We start from the raw sequence: 16,474 nt of genomic DNA on the forward strand, positions 1-16,474 counted from the left end.
TGTTTTTGGTTTCAGAGAAAGTCATTTTGAGGGCTTTAAAATTTATGGAATGAGTCGTACAATTTTTACAGTTCAGGCACTTTTGAGTTCTTCATGAGAACACTAAAAATTACTTTATTTAAAAGACTTAAAATTCTGTTTCCAGTTCTATTTTGTTAGAATAGGAAAAAACTAACATTAGAATGGAACTGTTATAAGTTAGAGAAGAAATGTAAAACGTTAAAAAAAAAGTTAAATATCAAATGTTAAAAAAATACGTCAAACGTCTTAAAAGAAACGTCAAACTTCAGCATAGGAATGTCTAGTATTTGAAAGGAACCGTAAAAAAATTAAAATGAAATGTAAAAACGTAAGAAAAACTTGACAAACTTTACAAAAATCCATAGAACACTTTAAAATAATTAAAGAAACGTCAAATGTTAAAAATTGATTGACAAATATTAGAAAGGAATCCTTCAACGTTCAAAAAGAATCGTCGAACGTTTAAAAAAAATTAAATGTTGAAAATGAAACATCAAACTTTGAAATAAATTGTGAAACGATTGAATGGAAGCGTTAAACGTTAGAAACGTTCTGTCAGACAAATAAATCGATAAAAGCTGCTAATCCGAATGTAAAATCATCAATAAGCTCTAGTCCATGGCTTTAGTAATTAATATATCTTCATAAAATTTGACTGTAAACTCATTCTATTCAATTAATTCTTTCGCGTTAAAAATTCAAAATTAAATTTTAAACTTCATATTAAGAGTGAAGATGAAGATTTCAAGAAGTTTCATTAAATTTCGAATACATTCGAGATATTTATATATACTATACATACCCAGGGTTTAACTTACAATATCCCCACAGACGTGTATGCCCCTTGGCAACAAATTTTACAAATCTCACAATTCGCACGAAGAAAATAAGTTAGAAAGTGAAGAAGTTACGAAAGAAGTGAACAACTCACAGCGAGATATGTCTTGAATTTCAAATGACTTATTTTGCCATTCGCTAAAACTTTTTTGCACTCCCACACCTCTAATTTTTGCCGTTAAACTTAATTATAAATGACAATGGCAGATGTGTTTTTTTTTCGGAGGGATTATGGGCTGTGCCGTAAATAAAATTATCAATGCAGAAGGTGTTGTTCTCGCGAGACAATTTCCAAAGACTTTACCGCATGAAAGCTCAAGGATAGTTTACACTTCATCCACCCACGCGAAAAGCTTTTCGCCAAAGCAATATTCGCGCATGAAAGCGATGGAAAAGTATGTTAGGTAATATTAAAAAGCCTCTTATGAGCTTCTGGGGAGTTGCATTGTAACTTTCTGTGGTTTTGCATAAATTCTATAGGGGGATGAGGGAATTAATTTTAGAGGGGATGAAAAAAATGTTGGTGTGAAAGCGAATTAAAGTTTCAGAAGAACTTTTTTTTAGCAAGAATATATCTTGGGGGATTTTTTTTATCGCAGCTTTAGAGGGAACTTTGTAAGCTCACAAGTACTACCTCGCACGCCATAATTAGCACACTCTGGTGCGAGAATATAGCGAGTCTATTAGGAAATGAGAGACAGTGAGAAAGTCAGAGAGAGAGAGGAAAATGAGAAATTGTAGAAATTTTCCCGCAGAGGGATGAAATTTGATCCTCTGCATTGTGGTTAATTTCATGGAGTGCTGGGCGCTACTTCTTGTGAACTCGATTAATTCAGTGTTAAAGTCATCCGAGGTAGTCTTCTTGACATTTTTTTTTCCTTTTGAATTTTTGCCCTCTTTCTGTTTGCCACAAGAAGTCTCTACAATCACCTCAAATTCTCAGGATTAAAGTATCTTTGGGGAAAGAAATTGCAGTAAGCAAAAAACTGAAGGGTTGGCAGAAAAATTAAATAGGGGAGGAATATGTGGGATAAATTTCCCTTCAAATCCACTGAAAAATTCGGAGTTATTTGAAGAATATCTCCCTCCCAGTCAAAACATCTGTTAGGACGCAATAAAATTGCTAAATTATTTCAATGAGGGATGATCAAAGGGGTTGAATGTTGATGAATTGAAAATATTTGTACATCATTCGCCGTGTTGAAATTTCTCGATGTTTGTGCATGGATCACGCACCATTGCGGCTGGATTCTTGTACACAGGAGTCGCAAAAGTGGAATTTAGACGAGGGGATGCGAGTTCCGTGAAAGTATATAATCACATTTTCACCAAAATGTGGGTGGGAAATTGAATCATTTCAACTCAAGGGGTTAATTCCATTTGATCGCTGCAATAAATTGCAACGTTTTCAGAAACTTTTGGGGGGAGAAATTCACTTTCTGACACAACTTTTCATCCCCTTTTCGGTTTGATCAATGGAACTCATTTACTTTGACAGCTCTCCATTGGATTTCTTGTTGCACTCAATGGCAAAATTTCTGATTTTGTACGTTTTGCTTGTATTTTATGGGATTTTGTAATTAAATTGCTTATTGGCTTGTTTCTTTTGTTAGAAATTAGTAAAATATTTAATAAGAAGTATTTAATTGTTGTTGAAACAATTCTGAATTTATTTGTCTTTTTCTGACCTATTTTAATGCAAATTTTTCAATATAGAAGATTAGGAAAATATTAACGAAACGTGAAAAAAAATACAAAAATAGTTATACGGAACACAAGAAACAAGAAATCCGAAATTAATTTATCGAAACATGAGAAATAAGAAACAAATTGCGCATAAGGTGTAACTGAAAACATAAAAAAAAAACCAGAGAAAAGTTCCGTAGATCGTAAAAAATTCTAAACAAATTCCGCGGAACATAAGAAACCCGAAAGACAATTCCTTAGATTGTAAACTGTCCAAAACAAGTTCCGCGGAAATTATTTAATTTAATTGACTTCGCGAAAGAAAAAAATCAATGTAAGTGAAGTATAATGATAGGGGAAGTTTTCTTCCTATATTTGTTACGAGTCTTGAGCGTTAACCCTTTAAGGACCAGAATGTTTTCGTTTGATAAAACTTTTTATGAATTTAAATAAAAAAATTTTATATTTTTGAACTAGAATTAGTAAAAAAAAAAATAAAAAAAGAAATGTAAAAAAATCGATTCGATTCAAAGAAAACTTTCAAAAATATATTATCAAGAAAATTCAATTTAATTATGAAAAATCAACTACTTGCCCCTCAAAGGGTTAAATCAACATCAACAAGTGCACGCGTAAGTTGAGGAATAGTTTCTCAAAGGGGGGATGTTCGCCATTCCACAACTTACGGGCTATAGGGAAAAGAACTTTGATATTGAGACGATTGGGTGGAAAAACAAGTTACGATGCGGGAGGGAAAGTCAATAAACGTATCACCAAATTCCAATTAAAACTTATTTTATTAATATGATTTTTCTTCCCCATCGTCCGTGTGGAAAACAACTTTTTCTATCAAACCAACACACTTTACTCCAATGTAATTGAACTCCTTTCCTTCACTGCAATCTCGCACACAAACCACCACTGTTGAGGCAATTTGTCCACTGCTCTTGGGGAAAACTTTCTCCACAAAGAGGGTTTAATAGTGAATTAATAAAAATTTTGCAGTTCTTCCAACTTCCACCATACTTGCGATGGTTTAATTGATGTTCATGCCCGATTGGTTTGTGGAACGTTGAATCGCCCCCCATTCAACGGGGGGCGGGAAATTTTTCATTTTGGAGTTTGAAATGTGAAGAAAGTTCCGTTTTTGTGTGCGCGCGGGAAATCAAAAGCGCACTGTAAAGTAACGTTGGGGGGTAGGGGCTTTAAAGTTTTTCCCCGGACTTTGTTAAATTATTTAATAAAATTCCAGTGTGTTTTGAGATAAAAGACATGATTCCCTCCAGCACGCAATTTTCCCCATACAAAATTCATAAATGTCTAGGGGAGAGGGTGGAACCCACACGGAACATTCCGCGTAACTTCCTTTTGTGTCTTTACGTGCTTCAAAAGTCCACCCTAATTTACAAGAAATTATCCAAATTATTCAGTATATTTTCCAGACTTAAATTATATACTAAAACGTACATTCATATCTCAGGAAGAACAAAGGGGTGGTTTTTGTGGATCAAAAGGAAAATTCGGATTTCCTCTTTAACTTTTCCTTAAATTCCTATCACCACCATTTATACCATTTCCTTTCAATTTTCTTAAACTGCCAGACAAAAGAAACCACAAGATTTGCCTTCTGATTTTATCTTCTTTTTTTTTGGGCCTTCTTTTGCAGCCACGAATGATTGCAATTTAATGACAACGACAAGCATTGATATAGCGCGCAATGTTTACGATAAAATTAAATTACAAAACCGTCTACTAGACAATTCTCTCGGGCATACCGCATCGCGTCTCCGCTAGCCCACAAATTGAGTTAAATTTTCTATACATACAGTACTCGTGGCATCTCTCCACCCCCAACGATCCACCCACTTCTTTTTTGTCTCATTGGGATGCAGCTTAAATTTCAATTTTGATCAACTTATGCGATTATTTACGTCGCGAACCGACAAACTCGCATTGAGATGCATTACGCAAATTGGTGGAGAGATGCAGCGAAAGAAGTTGGATTTGCGGGGGTGGTGAGTAATGGTTCTCCTTCTATGAGTGAATATACAACAAAACAATCCGAGACAGACGAGACAGGTTTTGAAGAGAAATGCTGTGCTAAGGGTAGTGCAATGTCGTCGCAATCATTCATACAACAATTAACTTAAGTGGCACATAATTGGTGCTCTCTGCATTACATGAGGGTGTTAGTGGTTGGGGGTGGTTTTACGAAATGCGTGCCCCTTTAGTGGAATTGACAAAATGATCTTATAATTCTGGCAAGGGGCTGATAAATAGTGAAAATGAGATTTTTTTCTTCCATTTTTCTTTGTTTTAATTAAATTATTTTATTTATTTATTTTTTATTCTGTTTTTCTCTTTAATCCTGGTTTTTCCATATTAGCATACTTAGAATATTTTCTTTGTTGATTTTGAGTGAAATTCATTAGTCGGACAGTGGGCCTAATTCAGCGATCAAGAAACCCTTGAAATTCGCTTGAAATTTCAATGCAAAATTTAAAGATTTCAAGTGTTTCTTGGTCGCTGAATAAGGCCCAGTATTAGGGTTTTTTTTTAAAATATTTTCTTAAGATTTCTTAAACTTTCTAAGGAATGTCTTAAGTTTTCTTAACCGAAAGTTAAAATTACTAAAGTCAGGCAGAATTGTGCTTAATGCATAATTTTCAAAGATTTTTCCTAAACACCTTCGGGCATCAAAAATTCATAAAAATCTTCAAAAAATATTCATTTAACCTGATTCAGCCTGATTTAGGAAATTTCAAGTTTCTCTTAAGAAAATTGAAGGAAACTTAAGTTTTTCTTATGAAAAAGTTAGATATTCCTAAAAAATCCTAACTTTTGCATTAGAAAACTTAAGAAACTCTTAAAAACCTTTTAAAAAACTTAATTTCTTATTTCCTAAAACTGTCTGACTTGCAATTTTCATCCTTTTGAGTGCGTAAAATATCATAATTTATTTTTTTTAACTTTTTTTTTAAAGCTTTCAAGTTTTTTGGATCATACGTAGACCCAAACGTGAAACATTAAAATGTCCTAAAGTCATTATAAATTTAATTATTTTTTTCTAGTTACAAATACTAGAAATTCATGTAGAAGTTGAGGAAGACGTTTTTCCTGAAAAATGTCTTTTGAGAGGATTTTTAGAATAAATATCGTGATAAAAGATCGCATGTTTCAATGTTTTTATGTTTCACGCTGGACGCGAAAGGGTTAACCCTTTAACGTCCAACGTGAAACATAAAAACATTGAAACCTGCGCTCTTTTATCGCGATTTTTATTCTATTAATTTTTTTAGAGGACTTTTTTCACTCAAAACGTCTTCTCTGACCCTTTATGCGTGAATTTGATGCATTTGCAACATGGAAAAACAATTACATTCATAAATACTTGAAAAAATAAAACGTTTCACGTTTGGGTCAGCGTATGACCCAAAAAACCTTAAAGGGATAAAAGTTCAATGAATTCGGTTAGAGAAAAAAAAGATTTTTTGAATTAAAATTTTAAGAATTTCAGTTAAAATTGAATTTTCGGACGATTTTGAAATGTGTCTTTACAAAAAATTCAAAAATTTCCTGGGCATATCTGGGTTAATTTTTTCAACAAAGCTGCATTTAATAAAAAAAATCAATTTGAGAATAATTTAAATGGGGAAATCATCCTAAATTAATAATATAAGGCTCTTTCTTCAGTATTTAAAAAAAAAGGAATTTGCAAGCCTCTGATGTGATTGCAGTCCTTTTAGCCACCACCCTTACCCACTCACCCCTCCCTACACAGCCCACAAAAAGCCCTATTTCATTGTTCTTTGCCACGGTGTAGTGTAGCAAATTTTCATGTGTAATTATCCCCATTCATATGAGACATTTGAGCTGTATGCGGTGGGATTTTAAGTGAAATTAAATGCGAATTGTGTGAACCCTCGGTGGCTTTTGTCGCAATGGAGTCGTCCCTAGAGAGGAATCTCTCCTCTGAAATTTCCCAGCTTTTCCACCCCTTCCCACACACACACACACACACGTCAAACATCAACTTGATGCCTTGTCACATGATGTCGATTAATTCGTGTGCGCCATCCGCAGGGTTGATGCATCTAATACGGGGGTGGTGGTTTTGGAGTTAGTATAATTGCTCCATGGCAATTACAAAGCATTCCACATGGGGGTGAGATGGAAATGGGGTAGAAATGAATACCTGAAGCTGTATGTACAACATGACTTTTCCCACTCTCTTGCACCCCCATGTGTGTGGGGAGCTCATGCTTTATCAATTACCCCATAGGATGAATTTCACTATAATACCTCCCAAGAGGATGTTGGGGGTGCTCATTTATATCAATTTTTGCACAATTTTGCATAAATTCGTGATTTTTGCAACTTTAAACATTTTTCCACAACAAAATGTTTATTGGAACTTTTTGTACAGCACAGGCGGAAGTCCCTTGAAGGGATGGGGTAGAGAAGAGGGGGTGGGTGCGTATTAATTAAAATTCCACGATATTTCTGCTTGTGATTTTAACAATTATCGTACCGAACGAAGAAAATATACAGTCGGGATGGTAAATTAATTCTATTAATGGCAATTTGAAGTAATGAGTTGAAAGGAGATTCCATCCAGGAACAAGTCCTCGCTTTATTTATATATGTACATACATAGTTATAGGGTGTACTTTAAGATATTCAAGCGCGAGGAAATAAATGGAGACTTGCAGAAATTATTTAATGAGAAATAAATGAAGAAGTTTTATATACTTTTTGATGGATTTTCGCGTGATTTACTTTCCCTTCTGTTCTTTGAGGGAGGTACCTCTTGATGATGAATCGTGGAAAATCTCTCAATTAGTCTAATTTTCCTCAATAAAATGATTGATATGAACTTCTATCCAATGAAAATCAATAAAAGTAAATATTTTTGAGATTGAAATCCCCGCAAAGGACGTTTGAATTGGGACACAGTGTCCAAAAGGCCTTTGATGTGAAGTTGAGGAATTTTTCTGTGCATTTTCTCTGCATTTTTTTGCCAACCCTCATCAAGTGGCGGAAAAGTGAAAACGGGGAGTGAAAATCGTTGGATGAATTCAAATATTGACCTTCTGTCTGCCATCACATGCCTTATCTATCATCTCTTGTATACCATCCGCTGACACATTCCCCCCCAACTCATCCACCCCCGTGTTAACATCCAAAAATTACATCTGAGAGGGGAGATAAAGTGCACACTGTGCGATGATGTCATCTTTCAGCCAAGGGGTGAGTTTATACAGTGAACAGAAAAATTCGTACTAACCGACTTTTCCTGAGCGGTGATAGAAAAATTCTTAAAGCAACTCCTCCATGATATATATGGAGAATAATCCCCAACAGAGCTTGAGGAATCTTTGGCATTATGTTCAGTGTTGCCGCACTGAAAAGCTGGGATTTATGCTGTTGAGAAAGGATAGCAAAACTTGAGGAATTTCTCGTGCGGAAGAGACTAACACGAAGGAAGTTTATACTCATCCCCAAAACAAGACACTTTGACTGATATGCCGCCCCCGCATTTTGGAAGAATTAAACAACAATTAGAGTCTGCTACTCATGTGATACACCAAAACAATTTTCCAATGATTTATTTTACACTCACCCAGACTTACTTTTGGGACTTTGTAAGGAGTGTGCCTGATGCGGAGGCTAAAATCTCTACAACAAGGATTCCGTGTAGTGTTGTATGTTTGTGTCCAGAGGAGAAAATGAGGATTTTCACGTCAATCAAACTAGGATTGAAGTGGAAATTCCTTAATTTACCAGAAGAGATGTTTGTTGAAAAATAAGACTGATGTGAGAATGAAAGGCTTCTTCGTAAGCTTAAACGGCCAGTAAGGAGATGAAGAAACTGAAAATAAGACAATTGTGTTAATTTCTTTGAACATTTTTTTCTCTTCTTACAAATTCAGGAGTTAAAATATTTTTTGGGGTACTCTGTGTAAAAGATTTTCAAGATTTAATAGATAAAAAAAATATTTTTTTTAGATTGAAAACTCTGAGATTATTAGTTTTTCGTTTTTTTTTGTATGAAAATTTATAATAATTTTGCTGCTCTGGATTTTTGAAATTATTATAATTAGAAAAGAATTTTTTTTCTTGATGCTAAATATTTTTTACTTGACCGAGACAAGGCAAGTATGAGATTTGCTCCCATATATGTATGTACCTATGTATATTTTTCTTGGTGTTTTCGTCCTTTTTCACGATTTATTAATATGAAAAATATTTAAGAATTTCATTCAAACCGTTGAAAAGTTTAGAAGTTTTTGAAATTTCAAAAGAACTTCTTAAACATTCAGAAGATATTGTTGGAAGCCGACGTGCGTGCTTACAAAAGCTTTTCGAAAATTAATTTTCTTCGGAAAATTGGGCTGAGATTCAATTTCCGACGCTAAACGGTGGAAAAGTAATTTTCCAAAAAAACATTTCAGAAGAAATTCTTTTTTTACAAAAAAAAAGTAAAACTTTAGAAGAAATTCTTGGAATTTCAGAATAAATTCTTAAAATTTCAGGAGAAATTCTTGAAATTTCAAGGATTTCTTGTCTGTGTTTCCTTTGAATTTTTTTGTTAAATGAATAATCATTGATTAATGGTTTTTCAATTAAATTAATTAACATAAAATTATTTTCTTAAAAGCAAAATAATTTTGAACATCAGGCAAAATTTTGTTCAATTTTAAGCGAATTTTTAAGTTGTATACCTGAGATAGAGACCTATTAATTTTCCTTTGAACATGGGCTTCATTTTATATATTTTCGAGACATACAAATTGCCCTTCTCTGTGTAAAACACCTAAATGGCCAAAGAAGAAAAATTCATTCGAAGTATAGCAACAGTTTCTCCTGCATTTTCACATTCCCTATGCAAAGAAAATGAATACATCCCCATTCCACAGTTGACGTCTTCCTCTTGCCAGACTCTGCAAAGACCTGGCTCTTGCAAATTTTCATGAAATACTAAAAGAATTTTCCCGCGAGAGGACGGGGTTGATTGTTGCAAAATAAATAAGTTATCTGCAAAAATATTTACAGAGTTACGACGAAAGGAAGAAGAAAAAAAAATGAAGTGGGCAGAAAAGGGGAATTAACGTGAATTGGGTAAAATTTAATCCATAAGAACAACTCAAAGTTTAGTTGTTTGTGTATTTCATCCTCTTATTAAATGGTTTATATAGACAAGTTTTCCTCAAAAGCTGGGATGAAATGCGAATGGTTTACTCGTCCATGCGGCAACACTTGGATGCCATTTCCACCCTTATGGGTGCTGCTACGTTCACCCCTCCCTCGGAGGGATTTTTCTTTTCTGGAGGGAAAGAAGAGAAGGAAAGAGGCGAATAAAATCCGAAGAATCTTGTTCGTTCTCTTTTCCCAAGGAAAATCCTCTGTATGTGGGGCGCTCCCATAGAGGCAGGAGATCTCAGGAAGGAGATTATATGGACGTAATTCGAAAAGTTACAACCATTCGATTGCTGTGTGGCACAGAAAAGAGCTCTCCGTCTAAATGGATGCCCGCCCCCGCCCGCTCAAATGGGTAAGACAGAAAGATAAGTATAAAGGGAGATGGTTAGAGGGAAGAGATGAGAGAAAACTCCACGAGAAAACCCCGAAAAAGCTTCTTTTCATTCCTAAAACTCAACTCTTGAGCATCTCTAAACATCTTGTATATATCACCATCTTCCTATATATAAAATAGATTTTAAATTCCGAAATAGCATTAAAGTTTCTTTGCTCCTTTTTTTCCCTCTAAAGTACTTGCTATTGTGTGGTTTGGAAGGGCATAAAAATGGGGGTGAAATTCCCACAAAGTGGAGCGTTTTTCACGGATAAAGGGTTTTTTTGTCTTATTTAGATAAGAAGATGAGGGACTTTTATAGAGAGAAATTCTAAGAGAATCCACCAGGAAGTTTACAAAAATTTATAAGGAAATTGAAAAATTAAGGGATGAAAATCAAATTAGGATTAGGTTCTTTGGTGATTTTTCTTAAAGCTTTAGAGCTTGATTTTTTGGGAATTTCACGACGCGAAGGGGTTAAAAAGAAGGGGAGAGGCATTTGCCAAATATCTCGATATTTTGGCAAATAATTGGCAGAAAATTGGCAGATAATTCGCATTATTCCGACTCTTAAAAAGCTTTAAGCAAGGAGGGTTTATCTGAATGAAATTTTTCGGATCTTCGGAAATATTCGGATTATTCGCCAAGGAAATTCAAATATAAGTATAAGTCTAAGAATGATAAATTTAAGCATAAAAACTTTTAAATCAAACCTAAAAATAGTAAACTCAAGCTGACAAGTTGTAAATTTAAGCTAAAAAGTAGTAAATTCAACTCAGAAATTAAAAATAAATTCAAGCCGATTAATATTTGGTTTATAGTCCCAAAACAGCACAGATTGAGGAACAAAACTTTAAAAAAAAATCATTAAAGCATAAAGAAGGACTAAATTTAAACCGAAAAAACGCAAATTAATTGTAAAAAAGTAGTAAATTCAACCCAAAAAAGACTGAATTCAAATCAAAAAGTCTTAGCTACGTTTTCTGTTTTTTTTTTTTCGGTTTTGAGTTGTTAGGTTTTTGGCAAAAGATGTTTATGTTAAGTCAAATATTCAGATCTTCGGAAATATTCGGATGATTCGCTTAAAATACCAAAATATTCACCAGGTAAACACCCCTTGGCTTCAAGAGAATATTTCCCCCTTAAATTCCGAATATTCATTACGTTTAATACACTGCAAAGCTTACGGGGAGTCTTAAGTGCTTTTTATCGGTGTACCTCACAACGGAAACATGCTATATATAGAGAAAATGAAGGGTAGGTCCTTCCGTATGAAAAACTACATTGAACCGCCTGTTGCAGAATTTTGTAATTAAATGCGAAAAAGCTTTTCTGTCGACATCTCCTCAAATAGAGACAGAGTGATGAAAATTGGTACGATGACATCAAATTTAATTAATTAACATGAAATGGCGCTACAAACTTTACCCAACTGGCAGCATGATGCGTGGTTTCAACTTATTCATGACGTTTTTGTGTGCACACACTCAGAGGGTTTTTCCCAGTGTGTGCAAAAAAACACACCCCCACACCCACTCTGTATAAGGGGTTGAAAAAAAATCTCTGTGAAAGCTCAAATGTGATGAAATTCCCAACCATGTCTACCCATTGAGGTTTTGTTTGCGATTTTTAGCACCCAAAAATTTCAATTCAATGCCAAAAATCTCCATCACACGGTGTTTAGATTACAAAAGCCACTTGCAATGGGGGCTACATATTGGGGCGAGGGGAGAGGAGAAAATTCTCACTACAACAGTACCTGTGTAAAAAACATTCCATTCAGTCATTAGAGGCTATATGGGGTGTTGAAATAAAAGCTCATGTTGCACTTAATTGATGCTCCATGAAGCTTTTCTACACTGATTTCCACAAGAGTGAGAGAAAAAAAGTACACAGAGACCCCATAGGACGAGCACACTGCACCATTCTGTGCACAACTCTTAATTGGAAAGAAATGCAAAATAATTTGCAATAGTATTAAATTTTAGAAAGGAAGAAAATTGTAATGAGATTCCTTCTTTTTTTCTTCTCTTTGCAGTGGAAAATTCGTTGGGGCGTCGTGACGAAGTTGTCTCCAGCAGCAGGTGAGTGATTTAATTAAAATAAGTTGTGAAAAAGAATATCCCATTTTCTTTACGATTATTACAAATTTAAGAAAAAAACGTAAAAGAAGAAGGAATAACATTTAATTCCTTCGAGATGGTTTTTTAGTGAAATGAAAAATCTTTATTGTTGAATTTTCATTCACATTTACACCCCTCTGCGATGGGGGTGTTTTTATTGGGAAATTTAGATATACCTACTTTGCATTTTATTGCCCAATATATGTATATAGCTACTGATGAATTAAATCAAATACTTTCAGTTAAATATTAAATGTACAGGAGACTGGGGCTATATCAGCCAATCAGTTTTAGTCTAAATCTAGATGATTCCACAAGAAAAAATAAACTATTTTTAATCTTTTTAATAGATCGTATTTATGGGAGCTTTTTCTCACATTATCGCTGTTAAAACTTGATGAAAATTTCTGAGCTTTTTTAAGCTCTTTGTCTTTTAGTTTTCGCCAAAATCTTGAGGCAATTTTAGTGAATAGAACATTCTCGTTGTAATTTGAGATACTTCTAAGATTTTTATCTTTAAAAAATCGTTATTTTTCCTAAGTTTGATGCAAAATGTCGACTATAAAGGAATTAATTTGACGAATAAAAAAAATGTCTTGAAAGGTTGATTCTTTAGCTTTTCACTGGTGAAGAAAGCAACCAAAAAATTTTAACAAGTATCTCTATTTTAAAATGTTTTACTGACTTTATTAGCCCTGATCTTCACTGTCATAAATAGAGCTTTCTCTATGATTCGTTTCTAAATTAATTGTTTAAGAGTTAATAAATATTCATATTGGGAAATCTCTTAAGTGAAAGCTTCCTCATGAGGATTCTAAATGATGGGAAAGTTTATTAGAAGCGGAAAAGTGGATTTCTGTGTCAGTTTTCGTTTAAACTTTCTCCCATGAAGCTCTTGTTGTTTTTCACAGAAGACGTACAAAGTCAAAACTTTCTCAACCACTTTGTGTCATCTTCAAGGGTCCCCCGCAAATGTACATTTCGGACGTACGACAAACTATGATAATAATAAGGAGATTTCCTCTGAGGAATCTTCCCCACGCATTTTCTTCATCTTACCCTGACAACACCCCACTTAATATAAAAATAAATACATGAAAATTCACTTCAATTCCTCCTCATTGTCTTTCCCTCCATCTTCCATTCGCGTAGTCCTCAGTTTCACATCGCACCATATTTTCTCACAAAAAAAATAAAACATAGCATAATCACAGGAGAAAATAATCTACACAAAAGTCACGATGGTGTGGTATTTTATGTCACGTCGTATTGCAAAAAGAAAACCATCCGCATAAAAAAGAATGTTTTGTTCAACGTCTCCCCACAAGCTCTTTTTTCCCTCTTCTGTGTAGCATCTCATTTGCAAAAGGCGAGCTTTTGAAGCTCCTTTTGTCCTCTGCGCCCCATTTCCACATTAATTTCCTTTCCCGGTGTAGATGAAAAAAAATCACAATTCGTTTACGTTTCATTCTCAATCATTCAGTACCGGAGGAAGGTTCCTGGGATGGAAATTAATTCCCATTTTTTTTCAAATGGGAATCAAGCTCATGCCCATTTAGGGGCAACGGTGCGCAAAAGGAGTGTAGGTAGGTACTTTGAAGGTGGAGTTAGTGGGTTGAGGATGGCATTAGATGACCGTATTGTGCGTAAATCAATTTGTAGAGAATGAGGTGGGATTAGAAGGAAAATTCTCTGGAAAATTGGGCTTGTTGAGCCATTTTTTTTATTTTAAATTTAAAATTGCAATGATAATTTTTCCAAAAGGAAAAGAAAAGTCAAGAAAGCTTTCCAGGTAGTAAACTGAAATTCTCGTAGAAAAATCAATTTATTGTTTGGTTTGAAATGAAACATGGAAAACTTACAAGAAAGGGGTGGATTCTGATAAAAATCTTTTCTTTTCGAACTATTTAAAAGTTATTGTGAGATTTTTACAGTTTATATTTTTAAATTGTTCTTTTGCTATTCATTATAAGAATATCAAAGAATTTGTTATTCAGGAAAATATTCAGAAATAGTGAAAATCCTATTAAAGAAAGAAATAAAATGTTAAAATCTTATAAGTTTTTTCCCAGAATACCAAAAATCTTATAACTGAGGAATTGTAAGAATAGAAAAAGAAAAGATTTCTATCAGAATTTACCCCAAAGTTAAAGGAAAATCTCAAATTACTTCTTATAAATTAAAAGACTTCGAAGAACTTGAAGAATTGTAACGAATTTAATTTTCAAAATCCTTCATAGTTAGTTTTCTTATATCAAAAAAGTTTGTTCACATCTTTAATTTTCAAGATTTCAACTCCATCATCTTATTTGACGAATTGTCAGAGAAAAAAAAGTACAAGAAAACACCTCGAGGCGCGTGTTGAAAGTAAAATATTTTGCAGTTTGTGCGTTAAAAGTGTCTGTCAGGGGAAATTTAAAGAGAAATGGAGCAAACACAAGACTCTCACAAAATACACCCCCTGGTTGGTGGAAAAAGCTCATCCAGTAGAATGGAAATGAAAGGCAAACAAGAGGAGTTTTGGTCGAGATGTTTGACATGCTTGGCTGTTTGGAAAATCATGAATCTCACATCATATTTATGCAAAGGAGGGATGGTGGTGTAGCATAAAACGATAAACATGCATTTCATAGAGAGTAAAAGACATGGGTAAAAAGTGGCAACATGCAGCTCTTGTTGCAAAATCCGCCATAGAATTGCTGGCCACACTGCTCTCGCCCAAAAGCCCCCGCTCTACTTCTCATGGGGGGCATCATCCTCGGGTCTGCAATATAATGTTAAATTTTACACCGTAAAAGTGACATGGAGGAGTGTGTGGTGTCACGTTTGAGAGCAAACAAATATTGCCAGGGATGATGTGGGAGTGGATGGGGGATGCCACCACCATTTCTGGCGGCTGTATGTTTTGTATTTCCCACTCACAGATATTGTGTACATAGGAAGTTGATGATAAATATGCAAATTCTGCATAACTGAACAACCATTCGTATTCATATTGCTCCCTCAGCTACCCCATCACTAGCGCTTCTTTTTCCCGCCACCCCATTTGCAAAAGGGGCCTCGTGCGACACACACACACAGAATTCACGACAAAGAACACCCCGAAACACCCTTTTGGATGGAAGTTTCCTGAGACGCAGGGGCATCCCATGGTAGAGGGGAAAAAGAGAAAGAGTATGTTTGATTTGAAATTTTCCTCCGTCAGATTTTCAAATATTCATGAATTTCCACTATTTTGCATCCCTCAATGGCGGACTTGATGGCGGATGTGTCTCGCAAAGAGGAACTTTTCTTCGTCTACCCTCCAACACAAACCAAATACATCAACTTCCAATTCACTCCCAAGTGTACCAATCTCTGCCAATCTAATTTAAAATGATGTTAAAGGAAAAGTGTTGTGCAAAAGTTGAACTTTTGAAAATTTTCTACACAAGAAAGAAACTTTTGATGCACTCCATTGCAGAGGAAAGATGTTGGTGGAGTGGATGGTTTCTGGAAGTTGGGTGTTAAATCTGGTTTTCTTGTAAGTCCACATGGTTGAAATACAGTTGGTTGAAACTAATAAGAATTAAAGTTACCTCAATTTTGTAATTTAATTTCTTTTAAAGGTAATTTTAATTGTAGAATATTTCACGACTGTTGTAATTTGTTGAATTTTTTCAATCGGTGTACGCAGTCAGAAAAAGGAAAGAAAAAACAGCATTTATGCTATCCAGCGACGCGTTTCGCCAAATGTTTATTGGCTTCTTCAGGCTCTATTACATGGAAAAGAAATGATTTGGGCGTTACAAAGTTTTGTTCACGGGAAAAAATTTACAAAATTCTTCAAAATTTTTTTCTTCTTTTAAAGCAACTTACATCAGCATGGGGCTGTTTTTTTGTCAAAAAACTGTAGGAAATAAATTTCCCACCTCAGAAAAAGACACATCACAATAAAAATTAGAAAAATTCATGCAAAACTACATAGAGCAAGATAAAAACGACTAAACACTGTGCTGGCATCCAAATCACTAAAGATGAAGACGACACAAAGAGAGTGCAAGAGTCGCTGATGGTTTGTGTGTGTGCAATGTCCGATGGTTGTGAAGATTTTTTGCTGCTGTGTGTCATGCAGCTGATCGGCAGGCCAACCAACTTTCCAATGGAAGCGGTACTTGTCAGTGTGTGAGCAAGAAACCAGTCCCGTGGGAACAAACCTTCTTTCCCCAATGATGCAAGTCATCCCGCGCAG

General features: G+C 34.7%; 1 protein-coding gene and 1 long non-coding RNA gene across 2 annotated transcripts in view; one reads left to right on the forward strand and one right to left on the reverse strand.

The window, feature by feature from the left end:
- The window catches only part of LOC129795678 (uncharacterized), a 115,727-nt gene that overhangs the window by 32,717 nt on the left and 66,536 nt on the right, over positions 1 to 16,474 (forward strand). Inside the window, exon 3 of the mRNA XM_055837144.1 lies at positions 12,159 to 12,204. Within this exon, the coding sequence (XP_055693119.1) occupies positions 12,159 to 12,204 (46 nt within the window). The remainder of the gene's footprint in view (positions 1 to 12,158; positions 12,205 to 16,474) is intronic.
- Positions 15,818 to 16,359, reverse strand: LOC129795772 (uncharacterized). The gene is made up of 2 exons (XR_008751147.1): positions 16,102 to 16,359; positions 15,818 to 15,998 (listed from the first exon to the last, which is right to left on the reverse strand). It is a non-coding gene; the product is annotated as an uncharacterized LOC129795772 (long non-coding RNA).

Source organism: Lutzomyia longipalpis, chromosome 4, assembly GCF_024334085.1.
Source record: "Lutzomyia longipalpis isolate SR_M1_2022 chromosome 4, ASM2433408v1".
Lineage (NCBI taxonomy): Eukaryota > Metazoa > Arthropoda > Insecta > Diptera > Psychodidae > Lutzomyia > Lutzomyia longipalpis.